Genomic DNA, 21,330 nt, shown 5'->3' with positions numbered 1-21,330 from the left:
TGTTCATGTTTTTTCGAATACGGTCAGCACAGGCATTAAAATGTTTGCTGATCGTGATACTTTTGAAGACAAGGATGCAGCCATTGCTACATCCATTTTTTAAAAAGTATGAACGATGGTTTCGATGTATTGAACAATACATATTTCCGTGCCAATAGAACGTTCACCAATCGCTTGGATGAATTCGTAAGTTATTTGGGAAAGATTAAATTCGGCCCCCATAAAATAACCGAATCAGATTCCCAAGCCAGTTGCCTGAAAAGGCTGATTGAAACTTGCAAAAGAATCAATCATATTACAAAAGATCCTTTAGAAATAAAAAATTTAAAACAAGTAAATACCAGGGGATTCAACCAAGATTCCCTGGAAGAATATTTTAATAGTTTAAAACGCGAAATTGGGTGACAATATGATAGCCCAACAGCAGCTTAGTTGGTTCAGCACCGGCCTCTAGAAATACCAGAAAAGGTAAATTTGGAGGATGACGGTAACCAAAATTACATTAAACAGCACGGACTAATTGTATATCAAACGGAAAGTTTGAATCGCCTAATTGGTAAAATTGCGGAATTCGCTGCTGTAAGAAACACATTAGGAATTGTTCTGTGCGAACTGAGCATTGAATGTACTATCTGTCAAAGAATAGTAGTTCCTGATGGAAAGAGCCTCCGTGGAATTAAAAATCCAACACAAGCTCTTTTTGAAAATTCTTTAAATCATATTCAAATATTTACTGAATGCTTCAAAACTACTCCATGCGATAGAAATATTGCAAGAAATATTGTTGAAAAATGCGTTAAGCATGATTTGGAGTGGTTTACGGTTTCTAGTCCATGCGCTTCTCATAGACGCGAAATCGTAGAGCACTTGATAAAAGTGTTTGTGTCTACGAACTATAAGTGGTCCAATGATAAATTAAATACCAATAAATGTATAATAGCAGACAAAAAGAGTTTAGAAATAAACGAAAAAAAAAGGAAATGGATGCATGAAGGGCAGCTATATTCTGAAAAGAATAGCCCTTATGCCAAACAAATAAAGGGAATAATTAAAGATGGGTTTTGTGAATAGAGAATATTTACAACATGCTGAAAGGCACTCATCGCCCTTTAATTTATAAGAATATGCCAATGGCTGCAGAAATGTAGGCTGTCCGATTTACCATCTTTTTCATTATTGAAAAAGAAAAGATCGCTGATGAGGAAGAGTGGTGTCTTCCGAAACAGTCTAAATAAATATATATGTTTTATACGATTTTAGATCTTTTCTTAAACTAATCGCTAGGGGCGCTGTCGGCGGGCGCCCTGCAACTCCTGCCCGATCTTCAAAAATATTCAATCATTCTGTAAAAAATTGCAAATGTCAGGCTCCAGCAGCCCGGCCAGTACGAAGAAGCCCAGCGTGACGCCGACCACCGATTCCCGTCGCGAGACAATTCTTAAGCGGCCCAGCGATGTGGACGCCGCCCAGGTGAAGGACGACGGCCCGACCAGCAGCCATGCCGTGGAATTCGAAAATGTATGCGAATATACTATATTCAGATGACAATACACCAGGCGAGACCCGATTGGGAGCATTATTTGGTTTTCAGAGAAGTCAGCTCCATATTGTTGTTTTTGTTTACCGTTCTCAGTTTTTATTTTTGTGCGGAAATGTCGGAGCTCTCGAGCCTGAAGACACTTTCAAGCAAGGACCTCCTGGCCATGCGCAAGGAGCACGGCCTGCCCTCCGTCGGGGTGGCCGACAGCACTCGTGCCTGCATCATCCCCGCCGAGGGTTTATTTAATTGAAGTTTAAATTAGCTTTTAAATAATTTAGTTTTAAATAATTTAAACCGACTAATAGAATCAAAAGCTATGCCCCCCGAGAAGATTCGTTGCGGAGGTTCAATAACGCTCCAAGAAGTGTGGTTGCGGAGGTTTAATAACGCTCCAAGAAGTGTGGTTGCGGAGGTTCAATAACGCTCCAAGAAGTGTGGTTGCGGAGGTTTAATAACGCTCCAAGAAGTGTGGTTGCGGAGGTTCAATTACGCTCCAAGAATTGTGGTTGCGGAGGTTAAAGTTAGCTCCCAGAGGAATGAGTTGCGGAGGATGGAGTACGCTCGGATGGAACTGAAGTTGTCTGTCGCTGGCCTGAGCCGTTGAAGCAGCGCGGCGCTGCTTCAGTCGGCTGAGGCTTCGTTCATTCCGAGCCTCCATCTTTCTTCTCTCTCGCTCTGGCACATGTAAATCTATCCGCTTGTTAAATCTGCTGCTCCTATCTGTTTCGCTGCGCTCTCGCTCTCTCTGCCCGTTTATGTATATATTCGTTTGCATGTGTAGGTTTCCGATGGCGTTGCTGTCTGGGCTGTAGACATAGGGATGACAACTGCGCCTAGTGATGGACTGTTTTCTATATACGTATATGTATACCGATTGTCAGAGTTCGTGCTTCTGAAACGCAAGAGCAGAAAAAATCTTCGAGCTCAACGTAGAGTTCCAGATCAAGATATTCGACGCGCAAGAATAAAGCCATCAATGGATGATAATGTCGATGCACAAAAATATGTGTTGCTTTTTTCTTTTAAATTAAACACGCATCTCATTTTTCTTTCCACATTCCTATCGGAAAGAGGTGCAAATACTATTACAAGTATGAAATTAGCAAGGTGTGTGAGCTAGACGTGGTGGCAAGAAAGTCATACAAATTGAATGTTGCCAACCAGATAGGACCTAGGACACTGTTCCGCTGAAAAAGGACATTCTTCGATGAAAAATACCTTGACGAAGAGAGGATATCCCACCTAGAAAAAGAGAGAAAGTAAAAAAAGAGAAAATCCTAAGAAAGGGCTTTCGATACTATCGACTGGAGGCGAGTACGCGCCAAATAGAAATTGTTTGAAATTGAATAAGGTAAAAAATATGAATGCTAATTTAATAGATTAATAAAATTGATCAAATATACCTTTATATAATTCAAATTAACATTTAAAAATTCGTGTGTGTTTGTGTATATACCTTATCTGCCTTCAGTTATTAAAAGTAGTAAGTACTAAGTAATTGAGTGAAATTACAGACTCATATACAAGTTCGAGTATTTCGAGTACCAAAAATATTTATAGGTCCTTTTGTTGCTGAATAACATAATTTGGCCATCGGCATTGCGTAGTAATGCAACATATCATTGTTGATAAGCTCTGATTTCAGGGCTGAAAAAATCCTTAGGTGCTGCAAAATGCGAGAAAACCAGTGCTGGAAACCGTCGCTAGCCGTCGAATTGGTGCGGTTTAAGCCGCTTTGCATATACGTTACATTCTGCTTTGCTTACTCTTTGCTTTTGTTTTGTTTTTCTTTTGTGCGAATTCAAAGGACGCCCATTGTGGGGCCGCTCACAAAAAGTGCACATTGTCACAGCACCAATATGCACAAAGGCAACAGAAAAAACTTCGCTTTCATTCATTAAAGCTGGTATTGTGGTTGTTGTGGCGCGGCTGCCACCGCCACCGCCGCCAGCGTGCTGTACCGATCGAAGCCGATTTTGCGCTCAGTTGAAAACACGTTACGCGCCTGTGTAGAGCGTTTTTGCGCTTCAAAACATTCCCAAGCACCAAAGAGCCGATCCCCCCAGACGAGCTAACAGATTCGAAAGTTTTACACCGCGTGCATTTGCAAACAACAACAACAATAGCAGCAGCAGTAGCAACAGCAACAATAACAATTTGTATGTTTCGTTTGTGTTCAAGTTTTAATTTTTTATGCAAATGCATTCGGCAGTCGACAAACGACAAAATAAACTTTTTTGGCTGGTCAACAATTTCTATTTTAATTGGCAGCGCCCGGCAATATACCATATAAGAAATGAAAGCTGAATCAAAAAATTAAGACTCTTCGAGTGGCATTTATTATGCATAATTAAGCCAATCAATATTGTAGATACATATATCTCTTTTCCATTTGCGATAATCTCAACGCACGCAGAATCGCAGAGTCTGTGTTCTCTTCGATACATAACATAAGTGACCCAAATTGTTAAAGACATAATTGTTCGACTTACGAAAACGAACCATTTTTTGAGCATATTGCCTGTTGTGTGGAGTCTTGTGTTACTCGTATTTTTTGCGCGTCTCTTTCGCACTCTGTACGCAAATTGGCGTTCGCCGTTAATTGAAAATTTTCTTTGTCAAGGTTGCTAACGACCGATTCCATTCGCCCGATGTGGATATGGATGTCGAGACATCGACTTCGACTTCGACATCGACTCCGGGCCTTAGTGCACGTTCGTTTGTCGCGTCGCGCCGCTTCGTGTTTGTATGTCAATTAGTGTGTTATTCAACCGCGCAAATAGATCATTAAAACAATGCACACTCCGAAAGGTAGAGCAGAGCAGAGCACAGCTGAGCTGAGCTCTCTTTCGGCGTACGTAATTGTAATGATGTGCAAATATTGAACTGGAGCTAGAAGCTCTGTTATTAGCACATTGATTGGCCATACAAAACTGGCTTCCTATGCCCAGGCAAGTCAAACAAGTCGAAAGGCTTACCAGTTTTCTTTGCCTGGCTTTATTTTCAAGTGCGGCGCAGATACGTTCCGTTTATAGGCCACTCCTCAGCGCAGCGCCAGTGTACAAGTCAAACGGCTTTTCCGCCTCCCTCCGGCGCTTATCACGGCCAGCTCGGGCTCGAGAATCGGGCGGCGGCAGCTTTTTGTGCGGAAGCCCTCGCATTAGGGCCAAACGAATCGTGTAAATATTAAATGCTCTTTGCTCTTCATATCGGCGAAATAATCAAACAAAACACAACACAGCACAACAGCAACAGCAACAGAACACAATCGAACACAAACTCATAAAGTTTAGGTGCCTGGCTGGATGGATGGCTGGCAAAAGTTATCAAATTCAAGTAGATACGGCGGAAGCCCCGCCTGTGCCAATCTGTGGGGGAATGCTTATAGTTTATGCGGGCAGTAAGTGATAGATGGGAGATTCCACAAATATTATGGGTTTTCATGGGATCATTAAATCATTTAATACCATTACGATACCGAAATATGGGTACTCCACTCATAGTTCAAGTTACGTCAACCAATTTTGTGATTGATCTATAAATACACAATAATTGCAGTATTTATAAACACTCTAGGTGTTATTGAGTAACTAAATTCTTCTATAAATAATACAAGTATGAGTAGCATTTGGCAAAGCAAATAAAGACTACAGTACGTACGGATGTATGCATGTGTGTATATTGTGACTCAACAAGTTGTTCCAATTTACTCAACTGATTTGCAGTGCAAAAAATGAGAGCCAGAATGCATATTAATGATCAGCTGGTGATCAGATGATTGCGGCACGTGTAAACCTCTGTACTATTTATATATTTACCTGTTTACCTGTCTGCGCGCCACATTTGACCCTAGTTCCGTAAGTAAATATTTGTGCAGGCCATTAATGTCAGTTCTTTTGATTTGAGACAACTTCAGCTTCTGGTGCCGGAAGTGGAGGTGTCCATTAATTTGGACATTTTTGTGTGTTTGCCCAAAACGCTCGAAAGTTAAATGATGCATAATTTGCGAATAATTAAGTGACACAAATGTATAAAAGAAAATTACTCACGTCTTAGAGGTTTCTTGGGGAGCGCACCTTTCACGCAGGGCGCCTGTAGGGGATTTTCTGTTTAGTTATTAAGCGCCAAGCGAGAGCAACAACAACTTTTCCCATTTGCTGTTCAGTTCAGTTCAGGTATTTTCGTATTTATTTTGCCAGCTATGCGCACGATAACCGACGACGACGACGACGACGACGATGGCGATGGCTACGACGACGACGGCGTTGGCAACGCTGACTTCAGGCGGTTGGAAGTTGGAAGTTGGTTCAGGTTCAGTTTCAGTTACGTTTTGGCGTTTTACGGTAACGCAGCGCGGACGACAAATACAGTTAGCCTCCAATTATAGGTGCGTCTAAAAGTATATCTATGTGTATGTGTGTGTGTGTCAAAAAATAGAAGATGGAGAGGGAGGGAAGAACAATAATTTTTGAAAGACTTGCAAACGTGTAAATATTGCCTGAGCGCCTTACGATTGCTCATACGCCGCGTTGGCCGCCCAGAAAAAGCCGCTTACGGTTACTGTTCGTGACTCTGACATTTGTTGCCGTTAAACTGCTCGTCTGTAGCGAATTGTCGCGTCTGTCTCCCAAACACGTTCTATATACGATAGTACCCGATCGAACCAACCATACCCATGGCAGGAAAAATTCCACTGGGCTAATCCCCGCCCCCGCCCCCCCACGGACCGGTAACTTTCACAGCTCAGGGCTGGAACCAAGCCGCGGTGGTTGGTGGCATTATGCAGACATGCACAAATGTACATAACTATAACTATAAATCCCATAAATTGCAAAACGCCAAGACGAATAAAAAATATTTACAACTAATTATGCGCCCAGCCAACAAAACACTCTCCCCAACACCACCATCGTCGTCGTACCTTGAACCCAACTCTGGCTTGAGCTTTTCTTTATGCAAAGAGGTTTCACTTTCTTTTTACGCCTGCGAGGGCCGTTAATCACATGATTGGGTAATAATACTCATTGCTGACCGCCCTCCGCGTACTCGCCCCGTGCTACAATATTCTTGCCTTATCGCCCCGGATTATGCTGGCCGCTTATCAGTGTTCTTTTTGGCAATGGCAGAACACCAGCTAGTGATAAGATTAGCTCCACGGGCAACACCCCACCACCCTGTTAATGTTTGTCTGTAGTACCTACACGTATCCAGCCAACTCTTGGGTAAGCGGAATTCCCATCCCGGCCGAGATCTGAGCAGATTGCAATTGTTGTGCACTGTTCACACAGAGACACAGAGAGACAGAGGGACAGAGATGACCGAGTTTGTCGGCAACCACAAGACCCACACCTTCAGCTTCAGTCGAACCAAAGCGAACGGAAAAGGGTTCGGGAATGCGAATGGGAATGGGAAGGGGGCCAAGAGACTAATTTGATCTCCGGCTGATAGACGCACCAAGCTCACGCAACAGAAAGCTGGAAGGGCCACGGGCAGCGGGGAATGGGAGAGCAGAAAAATCAAATTTCTAAACCAAAGTTTGGTTCATTTCGAGCTGGGCTTTTATGGTTTTGAATGTTTTATCTGAGCGTTTGGCACAAACAATCAATTCACACCCTGAATTCGAAGAATTTTTGGAGAAATTTGGTTGTTTTTTGAGGCCTGCTACTCGGTCTACTCGCATGGGAATGTTGCCATCTCATCACAAGATTGTGAGAAGATCTGAGAAACACACTGAAAGGCCTCGGTTCTATCTGAAAATATATTATTATATCGACTAATAAAATGTTGGTAGAGCTTTATTCTGCCTTGATAACCATATTCATAAATTCAAAGCTTATTCTCGATAGAGTCTCACTCTCGTTCACCTTATGCAAATTGGAAACGAAAATAACTCACATTGCACTTCATGGTGCCGTACACAACAGCGATTTCAAGGCCAATCTACTGGGTGAGAAACGAAACCAATCGCCGAGTGAGTGGGGAACGTACATATTCAAATAGCAAACAGAGAAAAGATAACACACATTTTCAGCTGCGAAGACGAAGACGTGGGAGGGATCTTTACGAACAGTTGGCTCTCAGAGGTGCACAATTAACACTCCCCGGCTTTTGCATCATAAAAATAAACATTCGCAAACTGCTCGTAAGCCTCGCGGCAAAGTTGAAACACACTCGGGAATACGTACGTAGGTACGTAGTCGAGTCTGTGCTATAAACTGTTTTCGTTTTCTTTTTGCGGCTATCAGTTCCAGACATTCTTTAATTGCTCCAACTGGGAAAGGAAATCATTTTAAGTAAACAAACAGACCCAGAGACCTGTAAGCCTCTTGACGCACGTTCGCAGCCCAGTTTTGTAGCCAGCCAGCCTGCCAGCCAGCAGTTTGAATAATTAAGTCACTATGTCAATTATAAAGCCAAAGCTAGCCAAAGATATGGCAGAGAATGAGTCATGATTGAATTAACTATGGAGTAGCTAGGGACATTTTTAAAAGTTTATATCGGTCAGCGGGGACCCTTTTCTACCAAGGGATGCACTGCCAAGAGTCGTCATCCACCACAAAGGAGATCGATATTGTAAACCCAATTGTGTTTATATATCGTTTCACTTGACATCTGCTATGTTGTGTATGTTTAAAGCGATTCCGAATAACCATCCCAGACACTATAAAGCAATCAACTATAAAGCAACGACTGAGTAATCGGAAAATGAGACACAAATCAAACAGCAGCGGAGAGCTGACCTTTCGTCGGGCAATTGAACGCCTTTAGAATTTATGAGTGGCTGCCTTGTACGAGTACGAGTATATAGGTCTATAAATTGTAGCATTTAATTAAATTACCCAAGTGGCAAGGTGGAAAAGGTGGGGAAATGGCACTACCTATGTACACATTTTATCTGTTTACAGTTAATAGACATGGGGCTAGCGATGTGGATAGTGGATCCCGTACGTGTGCTGGTCAACTGATAGGCTTGGGTCAGCCATCGAGTCACATGCTTGATCGTTGATCGATCCGCGGCGTTGATTCTCGGCCCCCGAAACCGGGGACCGCCTCTGCCGCCAGGCCATTACACTTGGACAAACCCAAGCCCCAATCGATCTAATTGATATTTAAGCATGCTTACCTCTGCCAACAATCAACAAGCAACAATCAACTGACATTTGTTTTCGGCCTGGCTGTAGACAGCGGCTGACCCTGCCATTGGCACTGGCTGGAGTTGCGTAATTGCGCATACGCCATGTGAAACGACGAGTGCAAGGTGTTTGCTTGCGAAAGTGACTGGGCCGCAGTCTCAATATAGAACGAACACTACCTATAGTATGTACTATAGGTACTCATTTCTCAATCTCGGCAAATGCTGAGAAACAAAACATTTCAAGGTCTTGAAAAGTACTCTATAAAAATTACAAAGGCAGCATGACTCAAGTCTTCGATTAGAATAGTAGTAAACTTTATCTGGGGCAGCTTGCGGCGGTTAGGGCCTTAGTCCGCTATAAGTCCAGCTGCATCGGGTTTCTCTTAATCAAATAAAATTGCTGCAATTAAATTATATGTTTATTATACGCGATTTTCACCCTAAGAGCATGATGAGCCCGAATTTGCATGTTTAAATTTTGACTGATTTAATTTTTGGCCTTTGAAATGTTATATTAATTTGTTTGCTGTTTTTGTCGTTGTTTTGTTTTGTTTGTAGCTCAGCGACTGCAAAGAAACCCAAAGACCCGTTAGAGCAGCGACAGAGCGACGATCGACGGAAACGGAAAGTAAAAGCCATCTCACCCAGATACAGACACAGACACTCTAACACAAGCACAGACATGGCGGAGACGATCAACAACAAGCCGAGCATACAGATTCGGAGTGGACTGCCCTCCCCGCTGCCGGACAAGAGCCCCTCGCCGGCCACCAAGCTGCTGATCAGCCATGGCAAGCCCAACTTCACCATCGGCAACAAATCGCCCAAGGCCGAGGAGAATGGCACCAGTCCATTGTCGCCCCAGCAGACCGCCAGCAACAACTACAATCCCTACAAGAGTGCCAGCAACAACGGGAGCAACAGCAACAGCAACGGCACCGGCAACGGCACCGGGAGCGAGATCAACAAATTCATCGTCGGCACCAAATTCAATGGAGTCTTCAAGCCATCGACAGCGGCCACTAGCTGGGCCACCGCCACCACCAACGGGAACGGCTCGTTGAATGGGAATGGAGCTGCTGCCGGCGGAGAGAATGAGGCGTCCAAGGTCGTGCTACGTCGTCCGAAGGCGGCGACATCTCCGCCGCCCGCCGAAGCCGAGGATGATAATGTGCCGGAGTTCATCAGACGTCAGCGACGCATCCAAGAGCGTCTGGCCAAGGAGAATGTGCTGGACTTCGAGAACCGTCGCAGTGGCTACTTCACTCACGTCGTGATCTCGCCAGACTCGCCCAATCGCACCTCGTTTGTGGAGACCATGGCCAGTCCGGCCATAGTTCCGTCCCTTGAAATGCCTGCACCAGTGCACGAGAAGGTCGGCGAGGAGGAGGAGGAAGAGCAGAAGCAGCAGCAGGAGCAGCGGGAGCGTGCCACACCTGTGACTACATCAGCCCTGATTAGCGAACCAGAGACGGTTGCGGCTGTCACCAATGGTCACAGCGAGGAACCCGAAACCACCACCAATGGGCATGCAGATCAGGAGTATGTGGCTCCCGACGAGGTGGCCAAGGCCATTGAGGAGGTCAACAAGGCGGTGGCTGGGGAGGATGATGACAAGCCCGACGCAGAGACTCCAGAGCCGGAAGCAGAACCAGTTTCAGCTCCAGCTCCAGTTCCAGTACCCGTTGAAAGGAAGATTGAGTCAGAGGACGAGTCAAAGCCAAAAACTGAGGAGATCATCCCAGCGACAGCAGCGCGTACACCCTCTCCCGTTGAGGCTCAAGTGGAGGTTGTGCAGCATGTGCAAAACGGCGAGACCGCTGCAGCTACAGCTGCACCTGCCACAAATGGCCAGGACACCGATGGCATCACCATTTCCCACACCAATGGCCAGAGCAGCGATGGCCCCAGCATACCCTCGCCGGACCCCAGCGGTGCCCTTGGCGTCAACTACGAGCCCAAGACGGTGGTTAGCTTCTCACAGGAGCTGGGCGGTGGCGAGAACAACTATCCCGACACGGTCAAGGTGGTGACCTCTGAGTCCTCTGACGGAGAGCTGAAGGATCTGGCCAAACTGAAGTTCGACATCAAAAACGATGGCCAGGCGGACGATGTCCAGGTGACGCCCGTGCTGCGTGCGGAGTAAATGTGCGGACTCTGGCCAGGATTAGTTCAATTGTTGTTAAAAGGGCAGGCGAGGCGAGGCCAGACGAGAGAAAGAAAGAGAGAGAGAGAGAGAGCTATCTATGTATTGTATTTTGTGTTAGCTGCTAAGTTGATTATGAGAAATGTTGCCAAATTTAATTTAATGCATCGCGCATCAGTCAGTATCGAGTATCGAGAATGGACAATGGAAAACGGATAAACGATTATGGATTATGGACAATGGATCATCCATGAAGCCCTAACCAGATTGGACTATGACCATGGAAATAGCCAGCTGTTGAAGGGAGCTGTTGGCTGCTAAGCCTGCTAAACTAAACCAAACTACATTTATTTCAATAGAAACCATTTGCTTTATTTAAATAAATTATTATTATTAAAAACGAACATTGCTTGGCATTTCCCTTGGATTTTGTTTTATTCTCTTGAAGTATTTCAAAGATAGGACTAATCAGCCTTCGATAAAGTTGGTTTATAACAGATAAGAGAGCACGAACATTCGTTCTAAAGTCCGCCAAAAGTAAAGTTTTATTAAAAATTTCTTGTCGAAGAATTGTCTGGACGGCTTTCGGCTGATGGATCCAATATATATCCCCATGTGGTTTGGGGACCTCGCACCGATCTCAATGAATGGATTACTTTTGTGAATGAAAAAACGAAAGTGTTGGCTGAGGTCTAGCATTGAACCCTGAGGTGTAGCTGTCCTTCGCTTCGATATGCTCTACCGGCAATCAGTTGACTTCCATGATTAATTGCCTCGATTCGGTGGGTCTTGTCTGTACGCGATAGTCAGTGATTGATTGCGAACATAATAAATTATAACATAATAATTTAATTGAATTGGAAAAGACCGACTGTGGACGGCTGAATGGTGAATCATAGACACCGACCGAGTCACGTGGGTTCCATGTAGAAGACACCTGTACCTGTCAGGGGTTGGACCCGGTAGCGGTAGTGGCCCGGTAACCATGTCAACTCTTGGCCCAGGCGGACCGGCCGACTGTTTTGGGGGTTGCAGTGCTGACCAGCATTACCAACATCTGTCCTGCACCTGACCCCTTACACATGCGTTAAATCGATATGCCGCAGCCATGAGGTGGTTGTTTTCCCCTTTTGGCCAAAACAAAGTGCCGCTCGACCATGTTACAACTAACGAATTGTCAAATGGGGTTCAGTTCAGTTGAATCCTTAGCTCGAAATCAGTTGGCCATGGCACTCCTGTCAGTTGAAAACTGACTACTTAGATGAGCTGCCCCCCGATTTCTGATTACTAATTTGCAAGCGATTATGGATCTATGTCTTCAGGGCTCGCAGGTAGGTGGACTAGACTCCCTCTACTATTATCCTATTTCGCTACATTCGAACCTGGGACGCAGATAAACCTCGCCACACGACAGAAATCGAAACCGAAGTACAACAGTCGCTCGTTGACGACTCTCCACAATCCGAGCCCGCACTTTCGGCCCCGCTCGGCAAACTTCCTGCAGCAACGCAGTCGCTCCTCGCCCTTCCTGGGACGACCACAGTCCGCGGACCCGAAGTTCGGACAACGGCTGAGCGTCTACTTCAACGATAAGGAGCTCAAGTCCCACAGCAAGGTTTGTTGAGCTTGATCCACAAGAATATTAAGGATCTTTCCATCATTTTAATATCTTATACATCTTCAGCGCCAGGTGTCTTCCAACGACTTGCTTAAGTCCCTGCTGGGGGAGCCCATCAAACGGAGCTGGTTGTGCCGCAGCGCCAGCGCGTGCAACTCTTCAGAGTCGGACTTCTCCTCGCAAAAGCGCACTCCGGACAGCAGCGAGGGAGAGCAGCAGCTGGAGCGCTTCCTGGTGACTATGCCCGTCGGGGATAAGAACAAGTCCTTTGGTACCAACTGGACGGGCCAGAGCCAGGGCCAGGGTCAGGGTCTCAGCAATGCGACCCTGCTACAGAAGACAGCCAAGCCGGATCTGCCGGGGCGTGTGTCCTTCAGCAAACCCAACATGCACCACGATGCAGACTCTAGCGACTGCGACAATGACAAGCAGGAAACACGGCCCAGCATCTCGGCTCCCGGCCCAATAGCTCTGCCCAGCTTCCACAGCAAGGCGGAGCCCCCAGATTCGGCTGGCCAGAAGAAATCCGTGCACTTTGGCTCTACCGCAGCCGAGGGCGAAGTTCTGGCCGAGACGTACGAGTACCCCAAGTGCCCCTCGGAGAACTGCACCTGCAGTACGCGTTCCTCCTCCACCACCAGCATGAATGAGGCCTCTTCCGCTGAGGTCAAGTGTGCCTGCGACACCCCCAGCTGTCGCTTTATGGAGTCCACTCCGCTTCTGGACATGGCGCTTCCATCTCCGCCCTCTCCCCCTCTGCTGGTTCCCCAAAAGTCCACCACGCCAGAGCTAAACGTCATCAGGGAGTACAAGCAGGCAGTGGGGGTTCAGATCGTAAGGAACCATCTCGGTACGGACCGTTCACCCAAGCATATGGAGCCTTTGAACAACATCGAGCCGCTTCCCAGCTATCTGGACAAGTATGCCCCAGTTCCAACACAGTCAGCGGCAGCGGCACCGGCCAAGGAGAAGCAGAACAATCTATCCGAGACCAAGAACCTGGCCACTATTATTCCAAAGGGCTCTCCGAAGAATAACAGCACCCACAGTGCCTCCAGCCAGCAGTACACCAGTGCCAGCGGTCGGAACTTTGGGGCCGAAAACAACTTTCTCCCAGCGGTGCAGGATGACCGACGAAAGTACGGCAACGGCAACAGCAACAGCAGCGCAGACTCGGTCATTAACAACTACCTGAAGGTGGCATCCACTCCGCCATTTGTGGGAAAGAAGAAGGAGAATGTAAAGCCCGCCAGTGCCGAGGCCAACAACAACAGAATCAGCAAGTCGAAGCTCCCAAAGACAGGAATACCCATTAGCGCCTGTCCCGCTGGGAAGCTCAAGAAGGCGGTCAGTGTGGGGAGCCTGCGGGAGGAGCGCAAGCTCGGTGAATACAATCTGGACAAGGTGGACAGCTGGATGAGCATACAGGAGCAGAAGCAGGCTCGTGCCCAGTTCGAGGAGTTGCACAAGCAGAGACTGGAAGGGGATGGTCTGGAAGATGCCAATGACATCGATAGTGGGTCACAGCTGTCCCTGAAGTCAAACGAAGACTCCAGGGACTCCACCTACGACGAGATAGTGTCGGTGATCAAGGAGATCGAAGAGGACAAGAAGAGAGGTAAATTGTTAGACAGAGTGGAGTATATACCCCTTAAACTGAGCTTGGTCCTAATAGAATATCATCTTCATAGACAACTATGCCGAACGTCTTCCCAACGACCTTAAGCTCAACCTAAAGTTGGATTCGCGCTGCGAAACCGCCGAAACGGGGACTATGAGTGAGGGACCTGTCCAGGAGAGCGGCGACAAGTACAAGTAAATATCGAGTTGAATAAGGGCGAAATGAACTCTAAAGAAATAACGAGAATGCCAAACCGTTCTAGGGACATCTTGGCCTATCTGAACAATGTGGAAAGTAGCTGTGACAAGACGCTGATGGAAACACGGCGGTCCATGCCGGATAGCAATCGTTCGGAGGTTGAGTTTGTGGTGGAACCCGACATCACAGACGAAGTACCCAAGTAGGTGAAAGATCCTGAATCTTTGGATTCTCCTAGCTTTGCTGATCGATTTGGCTCTGCTTTCCAGGCTATCGGAACTGTTGATGCTGCCCAACCATCAACTGGCCCGCCGTGTCATTGGCCTGGGCCTGCGGGCCAATGAGCTGGCCAATGCCATTCACCTGTCCAAGGAGCATGTGCTGCAGTTGCGCGAGGAGAAGCAGAAGTCGCTGCGGGCCGAGAAGACAAACAATGCCGGCAAGCTGCGCGACCAGAAGAAACACTACGAGGAGGTGGTGTCCCGGCATCAGGGCTTTATTGAGCAGCTTCTGAAGGATAAGGGGTCGTTGTGCGAGAAGGTGGCTGCCCTGACGCGGCGCCTGGAGAGCCAGAACCAGGCCTGGGAACATCGACTGGAGACGGAGCTGACGCGGGCCAAGGAGACTACACTGGCGGGCGAGAAGATCCGACGCGAGCGCTGGGTCCGCGAGAACACCAAGAAGATTAAGGTGGGTTAGGTGGAGGCAAGTTTTTAATAGTTCTGTTTAATTTTTCTGGCATTTCCACGTCCACTGGTAGGAGCTGACGGTGAAGGGCCTGGAGGCGGAGATCAACAAAATGAACTGCGACCATCAGCGCGAGGTCACGGAGCTGAAGCGAAGCCATCAGATGCAGTTGCTCGACGCTCTTGAGGAGGCGCGCCTGAAGCACGAGCAGATCGAGACGGGCATTCGGGAGAGCTGCACGCAGGATCGCGAGTCCATCATCGAGAAGGAGCGCACTGCAATACGAGAGCGCTTCGAGCGCCAGCTGCAGGAGGAGCAGAGGGCCCAAGCGGATCAGCGCCAAAAGCTGAGCGAGGAGTTCGCCGCCGAACGGGAGCGGCTGCAGACGGAGCTGCGGCAGAAGGAGAGCGACTACCAGGCCAAGCGCCAGGAGGCGCAGCGCGAGCAGGACATCGAGCTGGAACAGGCCAAGTTCGAGATGCAGGAGAGGATGGCAAAGCAGGAGGAGAAGTACCAGAACCGCATCAACACCATCGAGCAGCAGTACCTGTCCGACTTCGAGCTGTGGAAGGCGGAGTACGAGAACAAGTGCAAGTTGGACCAGGCCGAGAAGGAGAATGCCATCCGGCAGCACTATCGGGCGGAGCGGGATCGCCAGTTGGATGAGCTGGTGGTGCGCATGGAGGCCGACGCCCTGCAGAACGGCGAGGAGCACGAGCAGAAGATCACGTAAGTAACTTGAATGCTTGTGTAGCCAATTCTTCTGCAACGTCCATCCTTTGCAGCCGGCTCAAGGAAAAGTACGAGAAGGATCTGACCTTGGCCGAGAGTGTGGAGAAGTCCCTGAGGGAGAAGTATGCCGAGACGCGGAGCAAGTTGGCCGAGGCCGATGCCCAGGTGCGCAACTCCCAGGCGGAGGTCCAGCAGCTCCAGCTGGAGCTCAGCCACAGCAAGAAAATGTGCGGCGACATCATCGGAGAAAGAGACAAGCTCCGCGAAAACCTCAACGCGGACATTCAGAGCGAGCTGAGCGTCCTCAGCGAGCGCCACAAGCAGGAAATGGAGCAGCTCCAGAAACGGTAAGCAACAGCATCATGGCCCTATCCGCGAAATGTTCGCCACTCATTTATCAATCACTTCTCGATTTGCAGGGTCCACCATACCATTCACCGACAGGAGGAAACCATTGAGGTACTCAAGGGCGACAACGATGGGCTGCGACAGCAGTGCCTCAAACTTAACGCTGTCATTCGGCAGCAACGAAAGGACTATTGCGTCAAGTAGATAGCTAGGATACGAGTACTAGTAGTAGATAGCTTCATAAACATGAATACTTCCAAAGAGTAAAAAGATAACACTTAGAAACTTACCCGCTCCATAAATTTATTAATTTAACTTTGACTGAATGGGAAAGCCATTTTTCGTTAACAAAGAAATTATTCTGACTGGGCGTGATTACTAACTTAATAAAAATAATTATCTGCGGCAGGCGTTTCCCTCATGCCTCGGCAACGAATTGTAGCCACTCGAATATCTGCTGAACTGATGTTCCTTCATGCAGAAAATAGATTCTGCGCAGACAAACATCTTCTCCTCCTCACATCGGGCAGCCCAGACACCGAAGGTTTCCTGGTCCGAAGACCTTATAACTGCACAGTTATGATGCTCGTCGCTCAAGCCACTTTCGAGTGGCAAATAACGGGTACTGTGGTGGGTTGATACGTAACTCCAGTCCTCTGTAAAATTCCTGTTCAAGCCAAACCAGTACTCCGAGTGACTTAGAGTCAGGGAACTCAGAATTCGAAAGTGTTTCTCAGTATCAAAGTCTGCCAGGCACATGCTCATTCCCATGCATATGTCCAATGCAGTTTCCCAGTTTTTCTACGAGAATTTAGATTGAAGTTGTGAGCTGTGGAAAATGTTGAGAATACAATCAGCTCAACTACCTTTACGACACTAAAGTAGTGGCAAGTTCCTCTGGACTCCACTCGATGAGTGTCGATGATAAAAATAAAGAAAACTATGGATATAAAAATTGAAAATCGGAGGTCTCGATCTAGATCCATGTCGGCTTCAATACAAAGTAGGGCATGACCAGCAGCTACCAAATGAGATTAGGGCATAGAAAACTCTGTTATTGCTACAGAGGCATGCCAAATGGATTGGATTTATACATTTGCACGCAGTAATCGTTTATTTCAGAAATGTTCCTTCAATATTTATTCATTTTATTAGTTTCGATCACTCAAGTGTTTCGATCAAATAAATTAATTACCACAACGAACCCACCAACAATCTTGCCATTTTTCAGGAAGGAAAAACTGACTCTGTTGAGTCCTTTAATTGTGAAAGATGGCCAATTATCGGTGGACATGGCAACATTTTTAGCGTAATATTCACCCTTGTGGAACGGGCACAGGTCATCGCCGGTGGGTAAGTTTGAATCCAAAAACGAGGGCTGGTAATATTTTCCAAAAATGTTCTTCATAAAATCGCATGGCTTGGTGCGTATTTTCAAATTCATTGGCATCCATTCTCCGTTCTTAAATGTCGCAATATCTATCCATACGTCATATTGCTCATCCATATCAACGTGGCTGATTAAAGATCCATTTAGCAGTCGGTCTCGCCCAATTAATTTGAGATTGAATTCAAACAAGGTTTCTTCATCAACCTTTATATTCTCGAGTGATTCAAGTCTTACATCATAGTTTGATATTCGCCGGCACTGTAAGTCCACTGTAAGTGTTTGCTTGGCATATGTGGAAATCAAATATCTACCAATGTAGGATCAAGCCACAGGATGAAAACAACCGTTGCACACCATACGGACATTTTCACTTATATGTAGTTATACTGCTTCTGTAATGGGGCCGTAGCATCAGTTGATCTTTATATATACGAGTACGAAAGTTTTGCATGCTGAACACTAATTAATTTGGGACTTTTCGTTTGACACAGATGTGCATATTAATAACTAGTTCTGCGATGGAGGCGTGGCTCAAACTAATGTTAAATGTTGGCACGTTTTCCTTGCATGAACTGGCACATCTATATACTGTAGGGCTGGTGGTTTTGCTGAACGGAAGCCACTTTTTTTAATGGAAAGACTTCCATAATACATCTAAAATAAAAGCACTAATTTATTTCGAATTCAAAAAGCGCGCCTTTTCCTTATGTTCTTCAGCACTGAGCATAGCACGATAGTGGACTTATGAGGAAATAAAAGCAATGTGTTGTATTAAATATTTTTCGCTCATTACTTTCAAACAATTTATATTTGGCGCGCACCACTCGTAACCAGTCGATGGTATCGATAGCCGAACTTCAATCGGGTAAGGCTCTCTTTGAACCGGTTGACGACAATGAGCCCCATTCCATACACAATGTTGCGGGCAACACTAATTTTCATACCCTAGGGAAGGAATATTATAGAATTGAGAAAATGTTTGTCATCCCAGGCTCAGTAGGTCACAAGATACTAAAAATATGCATCAATATGTGTTAAACGTATCAATATGAGAAAATGTCTTTATTAAGTACGTGTTAAAAGTAGTTTGGAAATCATTGTCTTCATATGAAATTATCGAAATAGGGTATACAAAGGCATACATATATACGCAACAAGTCTTCAAATGCCAGCAACATTGGGACTGTTTTTTTTTTTTGGTGAACTATGGAATGGAAATATGGAATGGATCTACAAGAAGAATTTACATGCGTTAATATTTCCCGACATTTACCTCAAGTAGTTGAACTATTTAAATAAAGGGGGCTTAAGTGGGCTAAGTTCGTACAATAAAACTTGAATTCGTCAGTATATTTACGGTATATTTTTAAAATGAGATGGTCATATTTTGGTATATTTCTGAGGGTCTTTCCAGCGTGGCGGGAGTTTCTTTAAATGTTAATTATGCTAAACAGAAATTTCTCTACTATTAGCAACTGCTTTCCGCTAGTTTGCAAGGTGAGTGATAGTCGGAGGAAGGTGCGTGGATAATACAACGCCTGTTTTTACCACATAGGCCATAGAAACACAATGCGGAATTACGCAGCAGGGACCTGTGGCCAGGTATGAGCTGGACCAACTCTTGAGACAACTAAATGCTAAGGAAAGGGTGAGTACGCCAGCTTCGATGCACATGAATACATATGTACATAAGGATACCTTCTAGCTATTGGCATCCAAATTCTATTGCCAGTTACCAGCCAATGTTGGCAGCTTTCGGGTTTTACTTCAGCTACAGCAATTGCGGATCCTCACCGCCACGGAGTATATATTAAGGTACGATTCGCCAAATTCAATATGATCAAAATGTGACAATGATTCATCCCTGATATCAGTAAAGAACACTCTGAGCAGCTCCAGGTGAATTTAATTATATTTCTGGAAACTGAGTACGAGCTCCTGGCCAATCTCTTTGTATCTGCGGCCTATGGTTGGTTCATACCCAGATGATATTTGCACCCCATTTTATGTGTTTCTATTCTTGACAGATGCGGAGTCTGGAATGAAGCTTTCGGCTATTCTGGCAGACGCTTTGGGCAATCTCTTTACTGGACTCGTGGCCGATCCGAAGATAAGCAACCTAAGCTATGTCGAGCCGTTGTGCAGTGCCCTGCCAGGTAAGAGGATCCCGGAAATATCTTCAAAATAATGCTTTGATGCTAGCAGCCGATGCCATGGGCGTGTGTATGAATATGCATTTGAGCACCTTGCTGGAACTGCACAAAGCTAAGGACATCAATGAGGCATTTGCCAGCTTTAGTGCCTGGATCAATGAAGGTGTGGACGAGCTAACCTTTGTAAAGCTTCTCTGTGAAAAGGTTTCCACTGTCGGATAAAGGCTAGTTGCTGAGACTAACTGAAACATTCTTTCAGCTCTTTGCCTGCCATCACCAAGAGGCTCTTCAAGTCCTGTTCAAACAGTCAAACTCCGAAAACTTCACGAATTGGAAGTTCTACCTCATCTTGGTACAGTCCATAGCCAGCACCTGCAATTCGGAAACAACAGCGTTTATGAAAAGTAAACATTGGTTTGAAGGTCTATACCCATGTATACATATTTATGCATATCCACCATAGAATACCTCAAAGGCCGAGTACTGCACATGGCTACAACTGGTTGTCTGACTTCTCTCTTACATTTGTTGCTGACGGCGCGTGCCACGTCAGCCTGCACAATGGACATTCACAGCAATCTCGATAACTACGCTAAGTGGTACAAGCAGAACATTGGGGAAATGTCCTACCTCCTGCGACCAGAACATTTTCAGATGGCCCTAGGTCTTCTAGAGGAGTCGTTGCATTATGAAAGTGAACTGCAGTACCTCGAGGTAAAGCCTTTTCATATCCCAAATGTGCGGAATTCTAATTGTTTTTCATTAAAGATCCATGCAGCGATTGCTCTATCACCTGGAGGTCGAATTGTTCAGGCGTACAAAACAAAATGTCGAGCATATTTGTCCCAGTTAAAAAAAGGGGAGAAAGCGCAAGCGTCTGAACGAAAATAATGCAAAAAATAATCTTAGCAGCTGACTGCGGTCTTAGGATAAGGTTGATGATATTTTCGAACTCAAGGTTCAGGCCAATTGAAAGTAATTTATTAAAATAGCAGCGTAGCATTAAAAATTCAAATGCCGAGTATTGTCGATACTTCAGGGCTGAGCTGGCAGGGCACTTCCGTGGGGAAGTTGGAAGCAAAGCTGCTGTTCGTCTCAAGGCCATTGCATTTTACGGTAGGGGTGCACACAAATCGTTTGAGCTGCCCGCAAGATGCTGTACTAATAGCGTACGCGTCAGGACCCAAAGGTTTTAGGTACCCGCACGCTGCTGATAATGAAAGTTGGGATTGTGGCGGCACGTAGTTCTGCGGCTGGTTAGAGGATACGTATTTAAAGGTAATTTTCTCGTATCCATTTAAGCCGAACCAATACTCTTCGCGGTCAAGCAGTTTACTTTCGATCTCTTGGAAGGTTTGTGCGGTGCTTACATCAGCCAAGCACATACTTAAACGTTGGCAGGTAGTCAGGGCATCAAACCAGTCGCGCTGTGGGTGGCAGATGTCAGCTTCTTTGACGACAAGTAACACAGAAATAAATCTACCTTGTCAGTGCTGAAATAATGGCATCCGGAGGAGTTTACTTCACCGATTTGCCAATTCCAGATGCATACAAATATGCTTAGACAAAATGTGAGCCGCTTCACCTGTAGATCCATTGCACCTTGCTTAAGAACGGGTAACAGAATTGTGGTAAAACTCTTTCGGTTAAGACGTAGGCGAATAATGCAGTTAAGGCGTTTATAATCTAGTTAGTGCACGTCTCAGCTAACGATTCGCCTAAATAAATTAAATCTACTTATGCTCGGTATTTGATAATGCCA

General features: G+C 46.0%; 5 protein-coding genes across 5 annotated transcripts; 3 read left to right on the top strand and 2 right to left on the bottom strand.

Moving 5' to 3' along the window:
• The first annotated feature begins 5,909 nt into the window (after positions 1-5,909).
• On the top strand, positions 5,910-11,225 carry LOC6592267 (translation initiation factor IF-2). Its single transcript, XM_002017809.2, has 2 exons — positions 5,910-5,927; positions 9,234-11,225. Exon 2 carries the CDS (start codon positions 9,358-9,360, stop codon positions 10,819-10,821), a length of 1,464 nt encoding a protein of 487 aa, XP_002017845.1. The 5' UTR covers positions 5,910-5,927; positions 9,234-9,357; the 3' UTR covers positions 10,822-11,225.
• Positions 11,226-12,096: 871 nt separating this feature from the next.
• On the top strand, positions 12,097-16,311 carry LOC6592268 (centrosomal protein of 131 kDa). Its single transcript, XM_026985886.1, has 9 exons — positions 12,097-12,152; positions 12,215-12,436; positions 12,506-14,057; positions 14,131-14,254; positions 14,323-14,460; positions 14,528-14,948; positions 15,019-15,674; positions 15,731-16,024; positions 16,097-16,311. Exons 1-9 carry the CDS (start codon positions 12,126-12,128, stop codon positions 16,227-16,229), a joined length of 3,567 nt encoding a protein of 1,188 aa, XP_026841687.1. The 5' UTR covers positions 12,097-12,125; the 3' UTR covers positions 16,230-16,311.
• LOC113565120 (C-type lectin domain family 2 member D3) lies at positions 16,310-17,012 on the bottom strand. The gene is made up of 2 exons (XM_026985887.1): positions 16,892-17,012; positions 16,310-16,826 (listed from the first exon to the last, which is right to left on the bottom strand). Exons 1-2 carry the CDS (start codon positions 17,009-17,011, stop codon positions 16,422-16,424), a joined length of 525 nt encoding a protein of 174 aa, XP_026841688.1. The 5' UTR covers position 17,012; the 3' UTR covers positions 16,310-16,421.
• Positions 17,013-17,172: 160 nt separating this feature from the next.
• Positions 17,173-17,799, bottom strand: LOC6592269. The gene is made up of 2 exons (XM_002017811.2): positions 17,727-17,799; positions 17,173-17,673 (listed from the first exon to the last, which is right to left on the bottom strand). The coding sequence occupies exons 1-2, from the start codon at positions 17,778-17,780 to the stop codon at positions 17,191-17,193; spliced, it is 537 nt and encodes a 178-aa protein (XP_002017847.2). The 5' UTR covers positions 17,781-17,799; the 3' UTR covers positions 17,173-17,190.
• A 1,054-nt stretch (positions 17,800-18,853) lies between these two features.
• LOC6592270 lies at positions 18,854-20,583 on the top strand. The gene is made up of 9 exons (XM_026985988.1): positions 18,854-18,912; positions 18,971-19,063; positions 19,121-19,230; positions 19,290-19,384; positions 19,443-19,571; positions 19,621-19,772; positions 19,828-19,972; positions 20,032-20,282; positions 20,337-20,583. Exons 1-9 carry the CDS (start codon positions 18,859-18,861, stop codon positions 20,457-20,459), a joined length of 1,152 nt encoding a protein of 383 aa, XP_026841789.1. The 5' UTR covers positions 18,854-18,858; the 3' UTR covers positions 20,460-20,583.
• The last annotated feature ends 747 nt before the right edge of the window (positions 20,584-21,330 follow it).

This window comes from Drosophila persimilis, unplaced genomic scaffold (genome assembly GCF_003286085.1).
Source record: "Drosophila persimilis strain 14011-0111.01,24,50 unplaced genomic scaffold, DperRS2 tig00000002-arrow-pilon, whole genome shotgun sequence".
In the NCBI taxonomy this organism is placed as follows: domain Eukaryota; kingdom Metazoa; phylum Arthropoda; class Insecta; order Diptera; family Drosophilidae; genus Drosophila; species Drosophila persimilis.
Note: the sequence above shows the minus strand (reverse complement) of the source record. Positions and strands in the feature narration are given on the sequence as shown.

Coding starts and splice junctions, on each gene's coding strand:
- LOC6592267 (XM_002017809.2), top strand. CDS start 9,358: ATGGCGGAGACGATCAACAACAAGCCGAGCATACAGATTCGGAGTGGA.
- LOC6592268 (XM_026985886.1), top strand. CDS start 12,126: ATGGATCTATGTCTTCAGGGCTCGCAG. Junction 14,058..14,130: donor CGAAGAGGACAAGAAGAGAG/GTAAATTGTTAG, acceptor TCATCTTCATAG/ACAACTATGCCGAACGTCTT. Junction 14,461..14,527: donor ATCACAGACGAAGTACCCAA/GTAGGTGAAAGA, acceptor TCTGCTTTCCAG/GCTATCGGAACTGTTGATGC.
- LOC113565120 (XM_026985887.1), bottom strand. CDS start 17,011: ATGGATCTAGATCGAGACCTCCGATTTTCAATTTTTATATCCATAGTT. Junction 16,827..16,891: donor ACTACTTTAGTGTCGTAAAG/GTAGTTGAGCTG, acceptor AAATTCTCGTAG/AAAAACTGGGAAACTGCATT.
- LOC6592269 (XM_002017811.2), bottom strand. CDS start 17,780: ATGTCCGTATGGTGTGCAACGGTTGTTTTCATCCTGTGGCTTGATCCT. Junction 17,674..17,726: donor TGTGGCTTGATCCTACATTG/GTAGATATTTGA, acceptor GTGGACTTACAG/TGCCGGCGAATATCAAACTA.
- LOC6592270 (XM_026985988.1), top strand. CDS start 18,859: ATGCTAAACAGAAATTTCTCTACTATTAGCAACTGCTTTCCGCTAGTT. Junction 19,231..19,289: donor GCCACGGAGTATATATTAAG/GTACGATTCGCC, acceptor CCCTGATATCAG/TAAAGAACACTCTGAGCAGC. Junction 19,973..20,031: donor AACAACAGCGTTTATGAAAA/GTAAACATTGGT, acceptor TATCCACCATAG/AATACCTCAAAGGCCGAGTA.